Source organism: Cydia splendana, unplaced genomic scaffold, assembly GCF_910591565.1.
Source record: "Cydia splendana unplaced genomic scaffold, ilCydSple1.2 scaffold_10_ctg1A, whole genome shotgun sequence".
NCBI classification, from domain to species: Eukaryota; Metazoa; Arthropoda; class Insecta; order Lepidoptera; family Tortricidae; genus Cydia; species Cydia splendana.
In genome coordinates this window covers 7,440-24,495 of record NW_026946835.1, presented here as the reverse complement: position 1 = coordinate 24,495, position 17,056 = coordinate 7,440, and the positions used below count along the sequence as shown (strand labels likewise).

The window sequence follows — 17,056 nt, the reverse complement described above, 5'->3', positions numbered from 1 at the left end:
TTTCAATGAAAAAGCGCAAATAGAACCATTTTACATAGATGTCAATTAATATTTATTAAAGTAAGCGACTTTCAGTCCCAAAAATTAGCAAGTTAGGCTATTTTTTCTTTAAAACTAGAATATTCTTAGCTTGTTTTGTTTGGCCATATTTTTACGATCTAAAATTACCAAAGTAAATAAGCAAAGGGGAGGATACTAATTGGGGGATGAGATGTAAGGCCGCAGTACCGTCTTTACCATAAGGGCACACGGGGCCCACATGCCCAGGGCCCCCATCCTGAGGGGGCCCCGAAGGACAGACAGTAACAGTATATTTAATTACCCATAATAAATAGAAGATCATATTAGAAAAAAGTTAGTTTACTTAATTAGCTTTCTTTACTTTCCAAAAGGGCCCCAAATTCTTATGTGCCCAGGGGTCCCAGCATAGTTTAAGACGGCCGGAGGCCCTGTGTAAGGGACTCGAATGCCATGTTACGGATCCCAAACCAGCCTCTCCTGCTCGTGGTCACCCTGTTGAATAACAAACGAGCCTCTGGCGATCTAACAACCCGCACTGGACCAGCATGGTGGGCTTATGGTCCAATCTCATTTGACATGTACGACTCCTCGTTACGGCTCTAAGTGCCCTGTAAAAGTGGTGCTATGAATCCCCGAGCGGAAGATACCCACAAAAAGATTTTAATGACCCATGCAAGAAAAAAGAACTCCAACACCTATAAAGGCCGCACTTTGATTAACGAAGAGCGTCTCACTGAACTGAAACACGGCGTAAAAGTCAGAAGTTCGACGAGAAGGCGTGAATCGTTTACCATTTTGGAATAGCCAGCGGACAATATGGAGAAGGCTTTGTCGTCAAAAAGAAGTGGAAGGACAACATTGTCGGATTATCAAATTACTCCGACAAGGTTGTGTTGACGTTAAGTATATCCCAAAGCCAAAGTCATATACATTTAGCCCAATCAAAACCTAGGCATCAACATCTACACATTGCGATGATAGGATTGAAGAATATTACGAGATTTATGACCCCCTAAATAAATCTAACGAAGAACAGCAGGAAACATGGACCATTGTTCTTGGTGATTTCAACGCTAAAGTCAGATCAAGCACAGATTGGATAATGCCGACATGTGGACCACATATGGTCTTGGCAGCAAAAACGACCGTAGTTCTCGGGTTATTCCATTTGCCTTTGGTCAAAACATGAGCGTAAGTAATTCCTTCTTTCTCAAAAACCCTCAAAATCGCTGGACCTAGACTTCACCTGGTGGAATATCACACACGAAGTTAACTACTTATACAGGATGATTCATGAGACGTGAGCAGGACTAATCCTGCACACTCAGTAACTGATAATTGATCGATCACCGTCGTATTTAGGAGAATCAACCACACTATTTCCTATTTTTTTACTTTTTGGTGAGGGCAAATTTAATTCTCAGCAATCATGGTCACCCTACAGGACCTAATTAATAAACATAAAACCTCTTTAACCGTAATGGCATTTTGATTACGAAGAAAATAAACTGTCAAACTTGAGTGAGATACTTACGAGTTTTCAAAAGTAACCAGACCGTGATGACACTGATGACATTCAATTTGACACAGAATATCGGTAGCTTAGAATTCTAATTTTAGGGTGACCATGCATGTCGTGAAAAAATTAATAACCCCTTTTTTTAACACGACTAGAAAATTAACGTTAACCTCACTAATACTGATACGAAACAGTTGCTTATAATTAACGATATGCGCAGTGTTAGTCCTGCTCACGTCTCCTGAATCACCCTGTATATTTTCATCTGACAAAAGTTTAATTAGAGATTTATTTAGGTAGGTACGTACAATCAATAGGTTTAAATTTAGTTCCAATCACAGACCCGTGAGAGCAGAAATAAAGAGACACACTCTTATTTGTATCCACGATCAGTTTAACTTAGAATTACGAAGTCATTTTGACACCATGCAAGAAGACGTCCACAAATACACATTTAGAAATTCAAATTCAAAATAACAACATTATAAATACATAGTTTAGAAACAGCCAGTAGCAAAATTAAACCAACCCGGAAAAACAACAAAAAACTCACAAGCGACACATTACATTATTGAATGCATATAGAACTAGCTCTTCTGATGGGGGTACGAATTCTTCGTCATCGTCAGTATTAACTTTACTACTAAAAGAGTAGTACATATTAACTTTATTAAATAGCTTTGAATTTTGTTGTCTTGAATTGCATTGAGACATTTTCTACTGTAACAGAACTTCTTTTGTTACTTATGCTTTTTTTTTTGACATTTAGATTTTATTCTAGAAATTCTAGACTAGTATTTTTTTATACAATCTTTTTAATGTTTGACGATCCTTTTGTGAAATTCTTAGTGTTAAATTTGATATGTATAATAATCCAATTTTATTATGGAATAATATTAACATCAATAAATTGCTCTGATAATTAGATTAAGATTAATTACGATTCATAAGAGCTTGTTGCTAGGCCTACATGAATAAAGTATATTTTTGATTTTTTTTTGATTTTTGAACAATAGTTTTATGGGAAATGAATAGTGATAATAATAATTAATGTGTGTTTTGTGTCACCTTGTCAGAAATAAAATTGGAACATAACAGACATCTCAAAAATAACTTGCTATTTTTTATTAATGAAAAAGTATCACACAACACATATTATAATACTAGCTGTGCCCGCGGCTCCGCCCGCGTGGAATTCGGTCTGTGTCAGTAAACGGCTAATTTCTAATCCTAATTTCTCCCTCTCCCCTGGAGGCGGAACTTGAAGTAAAGTTGACAGATGGATATGCTAGAGGACTGTAGTCCAGATAAAATATTTTACAGTTAGGTACCACTAAATAAAACTACAGTCCAAAATCAATAGTTTTTTTCGCCCTTATTCAAATTTTACACGTGATTTTAACGACAGAGTAGTAGGTGTATATCGGACGATACAGTAAGGTATACGCGCGCGAGCGAAAGCAAAGCGGCCTGCCTGTGGCTAGAGCGCCACTCACCGTGGTCTTCTTCAGACTCCTGAGGAAGACCGCGTGCCGTTTGTAACCTCAATGCGTTGCGAGACTTTCGCGAATAATTCGATTTTTTCGGGAAGGTATGGAAATGCGTATAAAATGCGAGTCCCAAATCGTTTGACTCCGCAAACGACCAGTGCCGGATTAAGATATTTTGATGCCCTAAGCATTTCTAGACCATGGTGCCCCTTCTCTTAGATTACATTGAATTTTTTTGTTAAATTGAGTGACGTTCATTGCCGCATTACAGCTGAGAATGGAAATCAGTCACATCATTTTATAACGAATATTGACAGTGCCGCAGCAGTAAAGTTGCAACAGAGTACCTAATGCTGCTGCAGTCGCCATATCTTAGAATGTTATTGAAAACGCGAGCGAAGCGAGCGCGAAAATTTTTCGATATAAAATCGCAATTTGATAGACAGTTGTACATTTTTACTTTTAGTATGGAAATCAGTCAAATAATTTTATCACGAAAATTGACAGTGTTCCAGCAGTAACGTAGCAACAGAGGAATGCTGCTGCAGTCGCCACCCGAATGTCACCTTCGCCATATTATGTAAAGTAATTGAAAACGCGAGCGAAGCGAGCGCGAAAATTTTTCGATAAAAAAAACGCAATTTGATACACAGTTTTACATTTTTACTTTTAGTATGGAAATCAGTCACATCATTTTATCACGAAAATTGACAGTGCTGCAGCAGTAACGTTACAACAGAGTAATGCTGCTGCAGTCGCCACCTGAATGGCACCTTTATCATATCTTAGAAAGTTATTGAAAACGCGAGCGAAGCGAGCGCGAAAACTTTTCGATAAAAAAACGCAATTTGATAGACAGTTGTACATTTTTACTTTTAGTATAGAAATCAGTTACATCATTTTATCACGAAAATTTACAGTGCTGCAGCAGTAACGTTGCAACAGAGTAATGCTGCTGCAGTCGCCACCTGAATGTCACCTTTATCATATTTCAGAAAGTGATTGAAAACGCGAGCGAAGCGAGCGCGAAAATTTTTCGATAAAAAAAACGCAATTTGATAGACAGTTGTACATTTTTACTTTTAGTATGGAAATCAGTTACATCATTTTATCACGAAAATTAACAGTGCTGCAGCAGTAACGTTGCAACAGAGTAATGCTGCTGCAGTCGCCACTCGAATGTCACCTTTATCATATCTTAGAAAGTTATTAAAACGCGAGCGAAGCGAGCACGAAAATTTTTCGATGTAAAAAACACAATTTGGTAGACAGTTCTACATTTTTACTTTTAGTCCCAACCAGGCGCGAATCCAAGATTTCATACAAAGAAGGGATGGGACAGTTTTTTATCAGCCTAGCTTCGCATAGGGCTCGATATTTAAGGGTCTCAGCGAGGTTGTTTGATGCAAGAGAGGTGAAAAGATGCAAGAAAGCAGAGCTTGGAATTGACCAAGTGAATTGAATTGGCGAAGTGTGAGCAAGGCAGAAGGTCCAGCAGCGAAAGAAGAAAGCTTGGATTTGGCTCCACGCCCAAGTTTAATTAAGGCAGAAGATCAACTTTGCCGTAAGGCAGAAGGCCTATAACACCTAACGCCGAACTGCAAAAGAGTGGCTTGAAATCGAATCTATGCATGTAATCACGTCTCTTCTACTGCTTGCTCTTTGGCTTCACTCGAAAGCGCTACTTGATAGGTTGCTTTTAGTTTTCGGCTTTCATGGGGTCCCTTATAACACTTTCGACAGTTAGGTCTCAGGATCGCGACTAAGGAGCAACTCGGCTTGGCCGCCAAATCTGGCGTGCAAGAGAGCAAAATTCGCTATAAAATCGGTAACCTATGTCGAAAAAATCGGCTGGCCGCAAGCCCGAAAGCAAGATTTTTTTCCATGACTTTAAGGGCCTCCGCGTAAAATCAAATCGAAAGCCTACGTTGGAGATGTTCTTACGTACCCTCACTCTCTTACTTTATCCCTACGACCCTTCGTTATTAGATGGGTAGGTACTTGTACACGTATAAAAGTTTCATGTAGGTACCAGTGGCGGCGCGTCAGACATATCCATAGGCAAGCCGGGTCTAATTTGGCTTACATATTTCCTTTACAACTCTGCTCAAACGTCCAAAAACAGGCAAGCCGGTGGGAATCGGCTTTTATGGACACGCCGCGACTGGTAGGTACCTACTCCACGACGACGTAATGCTGATGCAGCCTGCGCGTTTTTTTGCCTACGGTTTTGGTGCCCCCTAGACGTGGTGCCCTAAGCAAGTGCTTATTTTGCTTAAAAGGGTTAATCCGGCACCGCAAATGACAGAGGTCAATATTTTTTTTTCAACGTATGTATGAATATGGATTTGATATGGATGCGATATAATTACGATTAGGGATAATTCATGGTAGGAGAAAATTAATAATTTTAAATAATTATGCAATAATACGCGTGTTGATATGTGTGTTTATTTTACCACTACGTAACTATGTAAACTCATTTTTAGTTTTCTTGATTACTAATGTTTACTCAGTTCCCCAAAAGATGGCACTGTGCAATGAGGGGCAATTAATTTACTGTCGTTTAATTTTGCTGTATTATTAAATCAACATAATTATTCAATTAAATTTGTTGATATCCGTACCCTCTCTTCTAAACTTAGAGTTAATTTGGCAAAATCCTTCCTCAGTGGCTTATTCATGTCAACACGTATTGAATTCAGCGCCATCTGTTAGTTGACCAGGGTACTCTATAGTGGTAGCACATATTTGAAAAAAGTTTGCCCCTCCTTCCTAAGTAGCGCCATAAGATTCAGGGGCAAACTTAAGTCAATCGAGTGTTGTGGCTACCCCCCCTTTTAGGGGTTGAATTTTTATAGCCTATAACCTGGCCGGGGATGTTCTCGACAGATTAGTAAAGTTTGCATCAAAATCCGTTCAGCCGTTTTCACGTGATGCGCGTTCAAATAAACAGACAAACAGATAAACAGATAAACAGACAAACAGACAAAAATTCTAAAAACTGTTGGAACGTGTTCTGTTATCGATTCTAAGTATCCCCAGCCAACTTTTTTTCGAATATCTTCCATGTACAGACTTTCGACCCTCTTCAGCTTTATTATATGTATAGATTATATTATAATTAATAAATACGGGAATCTTACACCATACCAACCTAGTTCCACAGTGAGTTCAATAGGGCTCCTAATGTGGCTATATCTATCTTATTATAAATAGTCGTCTAGTAGGTATCAATAATACAAGCCCATTATGAACCTTATTGAACAAATACAACACAATGACATTAAACAACGAGTGACATTCATTAACCACGCCGTTATAAGCGTTCTGTACCAGTTGTAGTGGCTTTAAACTTAAAATGTCATTTTTCATTTAACCCCTGGAGCGCCCCAGAATTACCGTAGTATGGAACTCCTATACTAGTTACCAGCACACGTGTCTGTTTAGGGCGCTCCACGGGTTAAGTACGCCAAGTGTCGCTATGGTAAACTAAGCTAGCAAATTGACACTACACAGATAATGACGATGGACTTGCTAAAACTCCTGTCAGCTACTTAAAATCACAATGTCACTTAAAGTAAAAGAACAGTACGTTTTTATTTTCAGTCAGCATTATGGCTTTGAGTTTTAAGCAAAACCGTCATTATAGGTATAATGTCACTTTACTTATCTCAAAATGTTAAAAAATGCAAAAGTACAAGTGTCCTTAAAGGGAAAAGTACAATATTGCTTTAAATTGAGTTTTGATTTTGATACCATATTATAAGTTCAAAGTGACATAGTACGTATAGATACACTATTTCATATGAAAATTGACGTACTTACTATTGAATATCATAGATAATCGTCACTAAGCAAAAAAATACAACTTACTTCCCTTTAATGACATTGTTCCCATGAGGCAGGCGCCTATTCCCTCTATTCGCCATAACGACATTAGCGCCCTCTGGCGGCTCTAATAGAGCTAGGACGATAGGTGTCTTCGTATTGCGTGCGTTACGATTATATGAGCTAGATGGCGTTAATAACTCAAAAACCCCATTTTTTGGATAATGACGTTATGTTTCTCAAGGAGCGATTATGTATTCACAAATATCTGAACAATGTAAATTATAATGTAAGACCTCCAAGACCGCGTAGTGGACGTCACCCGGGTTAGCGATCGTATAATCGCTATCAAGTTTGCTCTGGATGATCAATCCTGTATGAATATCATAAGCGCATATGCGCCGCAAGTGGGATGCTCAAACCATGAGAAACAAATATTCTGGGAGGAATTTAACGATCTTTTACAATCCATACCCCCGAACGAAACAAAATACATAGGAGGAGACCTGAACGGCCACGTCGGAAACACCTCAACTTCCTACCGTAGAGTGCACGGCAACTTCGGGATAGGCCAGATGAATGCGGAAGGTGAGAACATACTGCAGTTTGCAATAACACATGACCTTGCTATTGTTAATACCTTTTTTGCCAAGCCACTAAATCATCTCATAACCTACAAAAGTGGAGGTGCTAGTACCCAAATAGATTACATCTTAGCTGATCGTCCCCGGCTGAAAACCTTCAAGGACTGCAAGGTGATCCCGGGCGAGCCACTAACCTCACAGCATCGTATTCTTGTTGCTGAGTTTACAATGCCTAAACCTGTTAAGGTTGTCAAAGATAAGGTCACCAATATACGTTGGCATAAACTGGACAGGCAAGAGGGTAATTATCTAACGGAAGACATCACTATCCATCTAAAAGAAATGCAAAAACTAGACTCGACGAACGCAAAATGGGACCATTTTCGGAAGCTATGCACTGAAAGAGCCATTCATCATCTAGGCATGTCCAAGGGTCCCATTCACGACAAAAAAGACACTAAGTGGTGGCAAGGAGATGTCAAACAAAAAATCGATCAAAAGAAAATCTTTTTCAAAATCTGGCAACATAGCAAGGACGATAAAGATCTTGACTTGTACAAAGTAGCAAAAAAGGAAGCAAAACGAGCAGTTGCGCAAGCCAGAGCATCATCAAGGGACGATTTCTATACCAAACTCGAAGCAGCCATAACTGATAAAGAGATCTTCCAAATCGCTAAGCAAAGGCATAACAACTCAAAAGATACCAAAACCATCAAATACATTAAAGACAAAAGTGGCCGACTACTAACTTCGAATAAGGAAATACAAGAGAGGTGGAAGGAGTATTACTCGAATTTACTCAACGAAACCTATCCTTGTAAACCACTACCAGAAATCCCCTGTGTACAAGGGCCAATACCGAGCATCAGCAAAGAAGAAGTCGAGACCGCTATAAAAAAGATGGCCAATCACAAAGCTACTGGGCCTGACGAAATTCCAGCGGAACTGTTGAAAAGGCTTGGCGATGAAGGAGTTTCTTTTCTGACGGATTTGTTTAATGGTATTCTGACAGATGGTATTCCGGACAAATGGAGGCGTAGCTACTTGGTACCGTTTTTCAAAAACAAAGGTGATCTGAGAGACTGTGGGAACTACAGAGCAATAAAGCTAATACCACACTCTTTCAAAATTTGGGAACGCGTTATAAGCAAAAGACTTAGCCAGTTGACCAATATCAGTGAGAACCAATGTGGTTTTGTAGCCGGAAAGTCCACTACTGATGCTCTCCACACACTCAGGTTACTGATTGAAAATTACAGAGATAACAAAGCCGACCTCCACATGGTATTCATCGATCTGGAGAAAGCTTTCGACCGCGTGCCCAGAAAACTCATTTGGCATTCACTACGCGCCAAAAATGTTCCAGAATACTATATTTCTATAGTGATGGACATGTACAAAGACGTGAAGTCAACCATCCGAAGTCCTGCTGGCAATAGGATGAATTCCATGTGGGGGTGGGTGTCCACCAGGGATCAGCTCTCAGCCCGTTATTATTCAATTTGGTGATGGACCACCTCACGTCGCACATACAACGTCCACCCCCATGGGATTTGCTCTACGCAGATGATATAGTTTTGATAAGCGAAGACGTAAAAGAGCTGCAAAACATTCTAGAAACCTGGAGAGCAGCCCTGGAGGACGGCGGACTGCGAGTAAGCCGACAGAAGACTGAAGTGATGCACTGCAACTTCAGTGGTGCCAACATCCGCAGCACAATTAACTTGGACGGCAATCCTCTGAACGAAGTAACGAGCTTCAAATATCTTGGTTCGAACATGCAAAACGACGGATCTATAGATGCAGATATCGTTAACCGTATCAACACTGGATGGGTGAAGTGGCGTGAGCTCACGGGCGTTCTTTGCGATAAACGAATGCCAGTTCGTATTAAGGGCAAAGTTTATAAGGCAGCTGTGCGCCCGGCAATGACATACGGCTCTGAGTGTTGGCCACTCAAAAAAGACCAAGTCGCTAAACTGCATGCAGCGGAGATGAGGATGCTGAGATGGGCTGGCGGAGTAACGCTGTTGGGTCATGTTAAGAATATCCACGTTAGAGGCAGTTTCAGAGTAAGGCCAATCGAAGAAAAACTCACCGAAAATCGACTCCGATGGTATGGCCACGTCATGAGGCGCCCACCAGACCACATGACGAGAAAGGTGCTAGAGATGAGTGAGAAGCCTAGGGGTCGCGGGAGGCCCAAGATAACATGGATAGGTCTTGTAAAAAAGAACCTTAAAGAAAAAAGAATACCACCAGAGACGACCCAGGACAGACGCTCCTGGCGACGCCATATAAGGAGAGCCGACCCCAAGTAAATGGGATAAGGCTAGGAAGAAGAAGAAGAAGAAGTAAATTATAATGTAGTTAAAGTGCATGTTCAGATATTTTTGAGCGACCTTGGTGGCTCCGATATATATCTAATGGCGACTACACATTCATGAAGCAAATGTAGTCAGTGGGTTGGCATTTGAATCACGCATTACAGAGAGGGGGGGGTGGCATTTTATAGGGGTTGGTCACCCCTTTCAAATGACACCCGATTTGTGTCTAGGAGACGCGTAGTTTTTTTTATACGTGTTTGAAGTTACGAAATACAGTTGTCGAAAACGAAATACAGTGCCAGAGTCACCGTTAGGTACGACGACGAGCGAAGCGAGGAGGAGTGTTAGGTATCTTGCGTTCACAACACACCCGACTCGCTGTCAAAAAATAAATACAGTGGTCAAAAACATGTATACGGACAAAGTGCTCAAAAACATGTATACGGACAAAGCGCTCAAAAACATGTATACGGACAAAGTGCTCAAAAATATGTACACGAAATTTTTCAAAATTGGTTATTGAACATAACCTAATTAACTATTAATTGATTTCCTAACTTTGGGGAGGGGTCGGGGGGGTTCCTACAACAAAATGGGAGACGCCTGATTGGACGTCCTAGGTACGGCTGAAACGACGTAGTTGCTCAGTAATGTTAAAAATATCCAGAAAGGAAAATGGGGACTACCTACGTTTGTATGAAAAGGCGATTTATGGGCGGTGATCGTCCACATTCGTCAAGGCGGAAATTAATCTTATGAACGTTTTTGCTGACTGGACTGGGCTTATAAAAATAAATAATATTATTGAAACAAGTTTTAAATAAATACCTACGTAGATGAATAAATACAATCTTGCCTTTTATCAAATCACATCATTTATTGTGAAATTCGCGAATTAAGTTATCCAAATAACGGTTACAAATAAGAAGTCCCTATCACAGTTATGAACCTTGGCAGGGTTGAATACATAATAATGTCGGTATTTAACTAAACTTAAGACAAACTCTTTATTTCATTTACGCGAGCGGAGCCGCGGGCCCGTCTAGTGTTATATATTTGTGATCTACTCCAAAGCCCTTTCATTTGGTACCCCACATGGTATGTTTAAAAGAAAATAAAAAAAAGTTTGTACTGCAGACTTTATGACTGTAGTGTATAGACGTCTCGAGCGCTTACGTCATGGTGACGTCACTGACAGTTAGGGGCGGTCGATGCGAACAGTGCCGGCTGCGATCATATATAACCATGGATGCCGCCTTTAGGAACATTACCGTTCAAATTCTCGGGCCAAATTAGCACACATACACAATTACGCCTACATTCAAATAAGACGACGCGTTTACAGAGCCTGTAATCAAAGCTCGTAAACAAAATAAGAGTCATCTTTATTACACTAATGGTACATAGCTAAGTGTAGATGAAATGCATATAATGTCAATAACTACCAATCAGCGACATTAATCCGGTAATAACCTTCTTGCTGTACGTACTGGCCGCTGAGAGTTCGCGGTTCATATTTGATTAGAATATGACTTGGACAGGGATAGGTTTATGCCATACAGTGAAGAACCAGTCAAATAATTCACGTATAATAATTTAATGCAGATTAAAAGATAACTAGTTAAAATGTTGTTATGACATGACAGACTAACTCAACATAAGTAAATATATCATTGTTGTATAAATGTATTCCGCTATAATAAGTATTTTGTATATTTTATTATCAATCTGCATGGCAGTGCGAAGTCACGTTCAGGTATAGTCTGTCCGTTTTTCTAAGATCAAGTACGCCATAGTAAATGTATGGCGAACTTGATCTTAGAAATCGGACTGGCTATACAGTCTGCAAAATTTACATGGGTACACGAATCGGGTCAAAAATATTTGAACAGGCGGAGTCACAATAAATCCCCACTTTCAGTTCAGAATATTTTATATGTATATAGCCGGTCAAGCAAGTTTGTCAGTAGAAAAGGTGCAAAATTAAAATTTTGTATAGGACCACAGCCGTTCGCGCGCTTACATTTTCTAAATTTGCCGCTCTTATAATATTTTACACTTTCGCGTTTTGAATACATATTAACTCACATTATACGAAATGAAACTGATTTACGTCGGTAAATCAAGGTAATTGAATATAATTCGCGTTAGACCCGTCTATAATGTGAGTTAATATGTTTGCCGCTCTTTTCTACTGACGGAAATGGCTTGAGAGAGAACCTACATATATGTGACAGTAGAGGGTGGATTCAAATGATCATCATTTTCAGATAATGTGTGTATTTGTTAAATTAATTCAGTGAAAGGGTGATAGGAAAAATGTATCTACATATAGGAGACCGGGTATGATTATCTCACGGGTTATATCTCATGAATAGAACATATTCTAGATATCTTGCCAGGCATCCACTCAATTTCATGTCTCTCTAATTGGACAGCTTTTTTCCACAGTTCTCTGCGAATAGCATCTTGTGGGAATCTGAATGGAAAGTAATGTAAAATGACAATACCAAATTTGATTATTAATTTGAAATAACTAGGTAGTTTTTTTATAGCTCCATCTCATGAAATAAAAAAGGAAAATACAAATCTGTAAGAAGGAATTTATTACTACATTTATAATTATATAGAAAATACCTAAACCAAACACAAGTTAATAAAATAGTCTACTTCATTTAGCATAACACCATCCCTATTATCCTCGCAATTTAAAAAGTCGTATGTTGTTATGAAAGTCGTATGCAGTTGTTATGTTTTAGCTTAGCACGGTAGTATTGAAAACAAATCGTCATGTTTTTTCCAAATTCTACTGAAGTTATCTGTTTACTACAAGTGAAAAGTGATTCCACTGTCCTTGGTATGAACTAAAATAACTTCTGCACCACTTCACGACACATGAATATATTTTTAATTACAAAAAAACGTTGTTTTTATAAATCAATTTAGCCATTTGTCACTGACTGTCATCTCGGTGGTACTGAGATTGCCAATCGAGCAGTTTGTAAGTACCGCCTATCGCGGGGTAGTTTGCGTTGGGTCATAATTGAGCGGACAGAATACTTCCATGTATAGCATTTCGCTGAGTGCCGGTCATACCGCGTGATGTTTGTGTATTAGGCGAACCATTGGAAATACATTACATCGTATGATTTACTGAGGTAAATACAGTACTTAACATGTGGCGACGAGGATGGGATAAGAAGAAAAGAGGAAAGGGAAGACAGGTTAATCGATCTCGATTAATTAGCAAGTTTTGTCAATGTGCAAAAAATTGGTTTAAAATCAAATCCACTGTTTCAAACAAGTGATAAGTGTGAGTAACCTACACCTGTAGTCCTGTACCACTCGTAGTAGTTTTCGAAAAAAAAAAAGAAAACAATATTTCCATTCGGTAACGCCATCCAGTAGTAATCCCTAACGGAATCTTTGAACTGTTGAACGTTGCAATTATAACTATAGGTTTTAAAGTCTAATGTGCAACTAACAACAATACAATCTACCTACAAATAAAAAAGTCATCTCAGACTTCTTAGAGGCAGCCAGTGTTAACAGCACTGTTTAGAAAGAAAGAAAATACATTTTTCACTTCTCATGCTCAAAAAGTGCACCTTTATGTCGTGCGTAGTGCCATAAAATCGCATTTTATGCTCTAGAGCATAAAAGTAAAATTTTCTTCTAAGACTAAGGTAATCGGTCTCAACAGCCAAACAGTTAAAACATATTGCACAATTTTACTGAGCAATAAAATTGTGTAGATGACAAAACTTGTTATATTATTTTATTTTTGCTACAATTTATTAGAAATCCGTATTTTCTGTCATTAAATTTAGTAGATCACATAAAATAGGAGTCCATTATCGTTCATAAATGGTCCGAAATGTTTGACTTGGCAGAAACAATTTCAAAATTTAATTTCACTATTTGAAAATTAAAAAAAAAATTAATAAGTTAGTTGGCGGGAATTGGTTATGTATTATGTTCTTTCGCTTTACGACAATTTCGTGGTGTAAATTCCCGTGATAAATATAATTATTTTCCTCGCAATCGAAGTGAAAAGCAGAGTGTACAACAAGGGCATAAATGTCAATTTTTACCCTCGTCTACTATTACAAAAAAATTGCCTCGGGTAAAAATGGGTCACTTTATGCCCTTGTTGTACAATCTACTATATTTACGTCAACCAACCAATTAAATTACAAAATTTATATAGACACATAAGACGTTAAATTTTAGGTGGATGTCTAGGGATGGGATGCCGATTATCAGCCAAAAGATGGCGTCAGTGTGCACGAATTGTGGATTTTCACCATTTCTCCCAAAATACAAAGTTTCATAAGATGTGTTGATATTGGCGAAAACTATAAAAAATATTAGGTACATCCAAATCGAAACATGTTTAACTCAACAGTGTCTCATTTCGTTATTATCGGAATCCAACTGCAAAATATTGCAATTTCTTGCATTCACGCACACTTACATACCTAAAGTCCGTGTCAAATGTCAGTAGATTTGGAATGTTACAGTAAAGTATCCTAGAGGGTGCAGTGCAGCGAACGAAATTTTATTTTTTGGAAAAACAATTTAGAATTTAAATTCTTATTTGAGACATTGACAAGTAACTTAGAAGCCAACTGATATTTTCAGACGTTGTTTGTCATGTGCTTGTGGCACCCACAACATCTGTTTTGAATAAATTTAAGCTAATAGTGACATGGTTCTGGGTTCAAATCACGACGGTGCTTAATTTTTTATTTTATGAAAAGTTTTATAATTTATATATATATTATATTTTGTTATTATTTATTTGTTTATTTATTTAAACTTTATTGCATAGTAAAAATTGTACAAAAGGCGAACTTAATGCCAGAAGGCATTCTCTACCAGTTAACCCTCGGGACAAACAGAGAACAAGTCGTAATAGGTGCAAGAAAAATTAAAAGTATGAAAAATTATCAATTGAAAATGACGCAAATTATTTTACCTAGAATTACAAAAACGCTTTTAATGTTAGCTTAGTACTAACGTAACACTACTAACTAAGCTGGCGTGTGAGTCACATTTTTGGGGAAGTGATGAGAAACAGAAAAAATCTAAATATATTATTTAGGTGTCCGTGCCTTCGCTTGAACCACATTATGAGATAACACCCTTGTAACTCAGCCCTAATCAAGCGAATTCATCAACTAGTAGCGCCATCTATCGCGCTACCCAAGTAGTAATGTCACCCGGTTGCCAGCGCGCGGCTGCTTTCTCTGCAGTACGCTTTTGTAACTCAGCCGAGCAACACGTTTACAAAGCAAGTTTAAAAAGATCAAGAAATTTAAATCGTAAAAATATTTTGAAAACCTCCGACTTCGTGACATTCCGCTCGGTGCCCATGGCCCAGCGACGAGACGCAGTGACCTTCCTACAGGCACCGTCACAAAAAGTACACCGGTACTTACGCCTCATGGCCTCGTCCTGTGGGACAACAAGCGTCGTCCCGTGAGACGACATGGCGTCGTCCCGTGAGACGACATGGCGTCGTCCCGTGAGACGACATGGCGTCGTCCCGTGGGACGACATGGCGTCGTCCCGTGAGACGACATGGCGTCGTCCCGTGAGACGACATGGCGTCGTCCCGTCAGACGACAAGCGTCGTCCCGGGAAATGACATGGCGTCGTCCCATGAGACGACATGGCATCGACCCGTGAGACGACGAGGCGTCGTCCCGTGAGAGGACAAGGCGTCGTCCCGTGACACGACATGGCGTCGTCCTGTGGTATCGTCCTGACAATGGTATTGTCCTGACAGACGACATGGCAGCGTCTTGTAAGACGACGAGCATCGTCTCGTTAAAAGACCTTGTGACATTCCGCTCAGTGCCCGTGGCCCAGCGATGAGACTAAGTGAGCTCTAGCCATCACCATAAATAGAATACCTACGGGTATAAATGGCACACGGCGTCGTCCCGTTGGACGACAAGCGTCGTTGCGTGAGACGACATAGCGTAGTCCCGTGACATCGTCCTGTGGGACATCAGGCGTCGTCCTGTAAAACGATAAGGCGTCATCCTGTGATACGACAGGCATCGCGATGAGTTACGTCCTCATGTGAGAAGACATTGCGCCATCCTGTGGTATCGTCCCGTGAGAGGATATTGCGTCCCATAGGACTACATTGCATTGTTCCATAAGACTACATTTTGTCGTATCGTGAGACATTAATGCGTCGTCCTATGAGACGATATCGCATCGTCCTATGAATCGTCCATTGAAATGACGTTGTCTTGTTATACAAAAACCGTTGTCTCATGGTCTACCATTAATACGGTAGCGGACGTCTTATTGGTCGCTTTATCGTTCGATGTCTGCACGGTGGGCCTCGCATTTAAGATCTGCATGGTCATGAACAATGCACGACTTAGTTAGTGGCGTCATCATCAATGTAGCCGACCAAATGGTGTGTCACCTTTTAAACCGACGAGCAGCAGAATTTCTATTAGAGGGTTTGGCGCGAAATTGATAACGAAATGCAGTTACAGTAATTGTCTCAACCTGCCAGGAAAAAGGAAGGTTTCCGTCTTGGTCGTGTACAAATGTTGGTCTGGGTCGATAACAAACAATTCTCGTGAGATACCAAACAAACCAAAAATATACATTCTGAGGATCATAAACTGTATGACTAACCGGCCATGAAAAATAGCAGTTAAGAAACTGTGAAAAGGGAAAAGTACGAAGTGAAAAACCTTGTGTTATACTTTGCCCAACTAGATCCTATACCAAAAAGAGAGAGGGGGAGGCAAGAAAATTGACGTTAGCCTTAAAGAAGGAAAGAAAACTAAAACTCTCTCTTCTGAATAGGAATACCAATTCATTTACGGCTCTGTCATAGGCTAACAAGAGATATCTCTTTATTGCGGCTCTAAGCCTGAAAAGAATAGAGTTTATGATACTCATATATATTAGTGAAAAATCATCGCACTAAATCCCTCTTTTGAATGATGAATGACTAGTCAGGTTGATAGTATCTTTGGGAATACTGAAGCATCTCCTGTATACTCTCTAAATATTGACCATTAGCTAAAAAATTGCGGCCTGTTACAAAGAGAAATCTTTTACTTACTTTAAATCGTCTACTATGTAGCTGTGAAACAGAGACCACTAAACTAAGAGTAACACGTAGAAAACAGCAAGTACCTTCCATCGCATTCCGTCCAATAGACCGAACTGACAAAGGCATTTATAATGTAATTAGTGCTCTATTCACATCAGTCAGGTAGAAACTTGTGAAATTAGGTTCAA

The 17,056-nt window shown here is 39.5% G+C and overlaps 1 protein-coding gene across 1 annotated transcript; it reads left to right on the top strand.

Moving 5' to 3' along the window:
• Window positions 1-7,238: 7,238 nt before the first annotated feature.
• Window positions 7,239-8,954, top strand: LOC134805423 (uncharacterized). Its single transcript, XM_063778730.1, has one exon. It carries the CDS (start codon window positions 7,239-7,241, stop codon window positions 8,952-8,954), a length of 1,716 nt encoding a protein of 571 aa, XP_063634800.1.
• The last annotated feature ends 8,102 nt before the right edge of the window (window positions 8,955-17,056 follow it).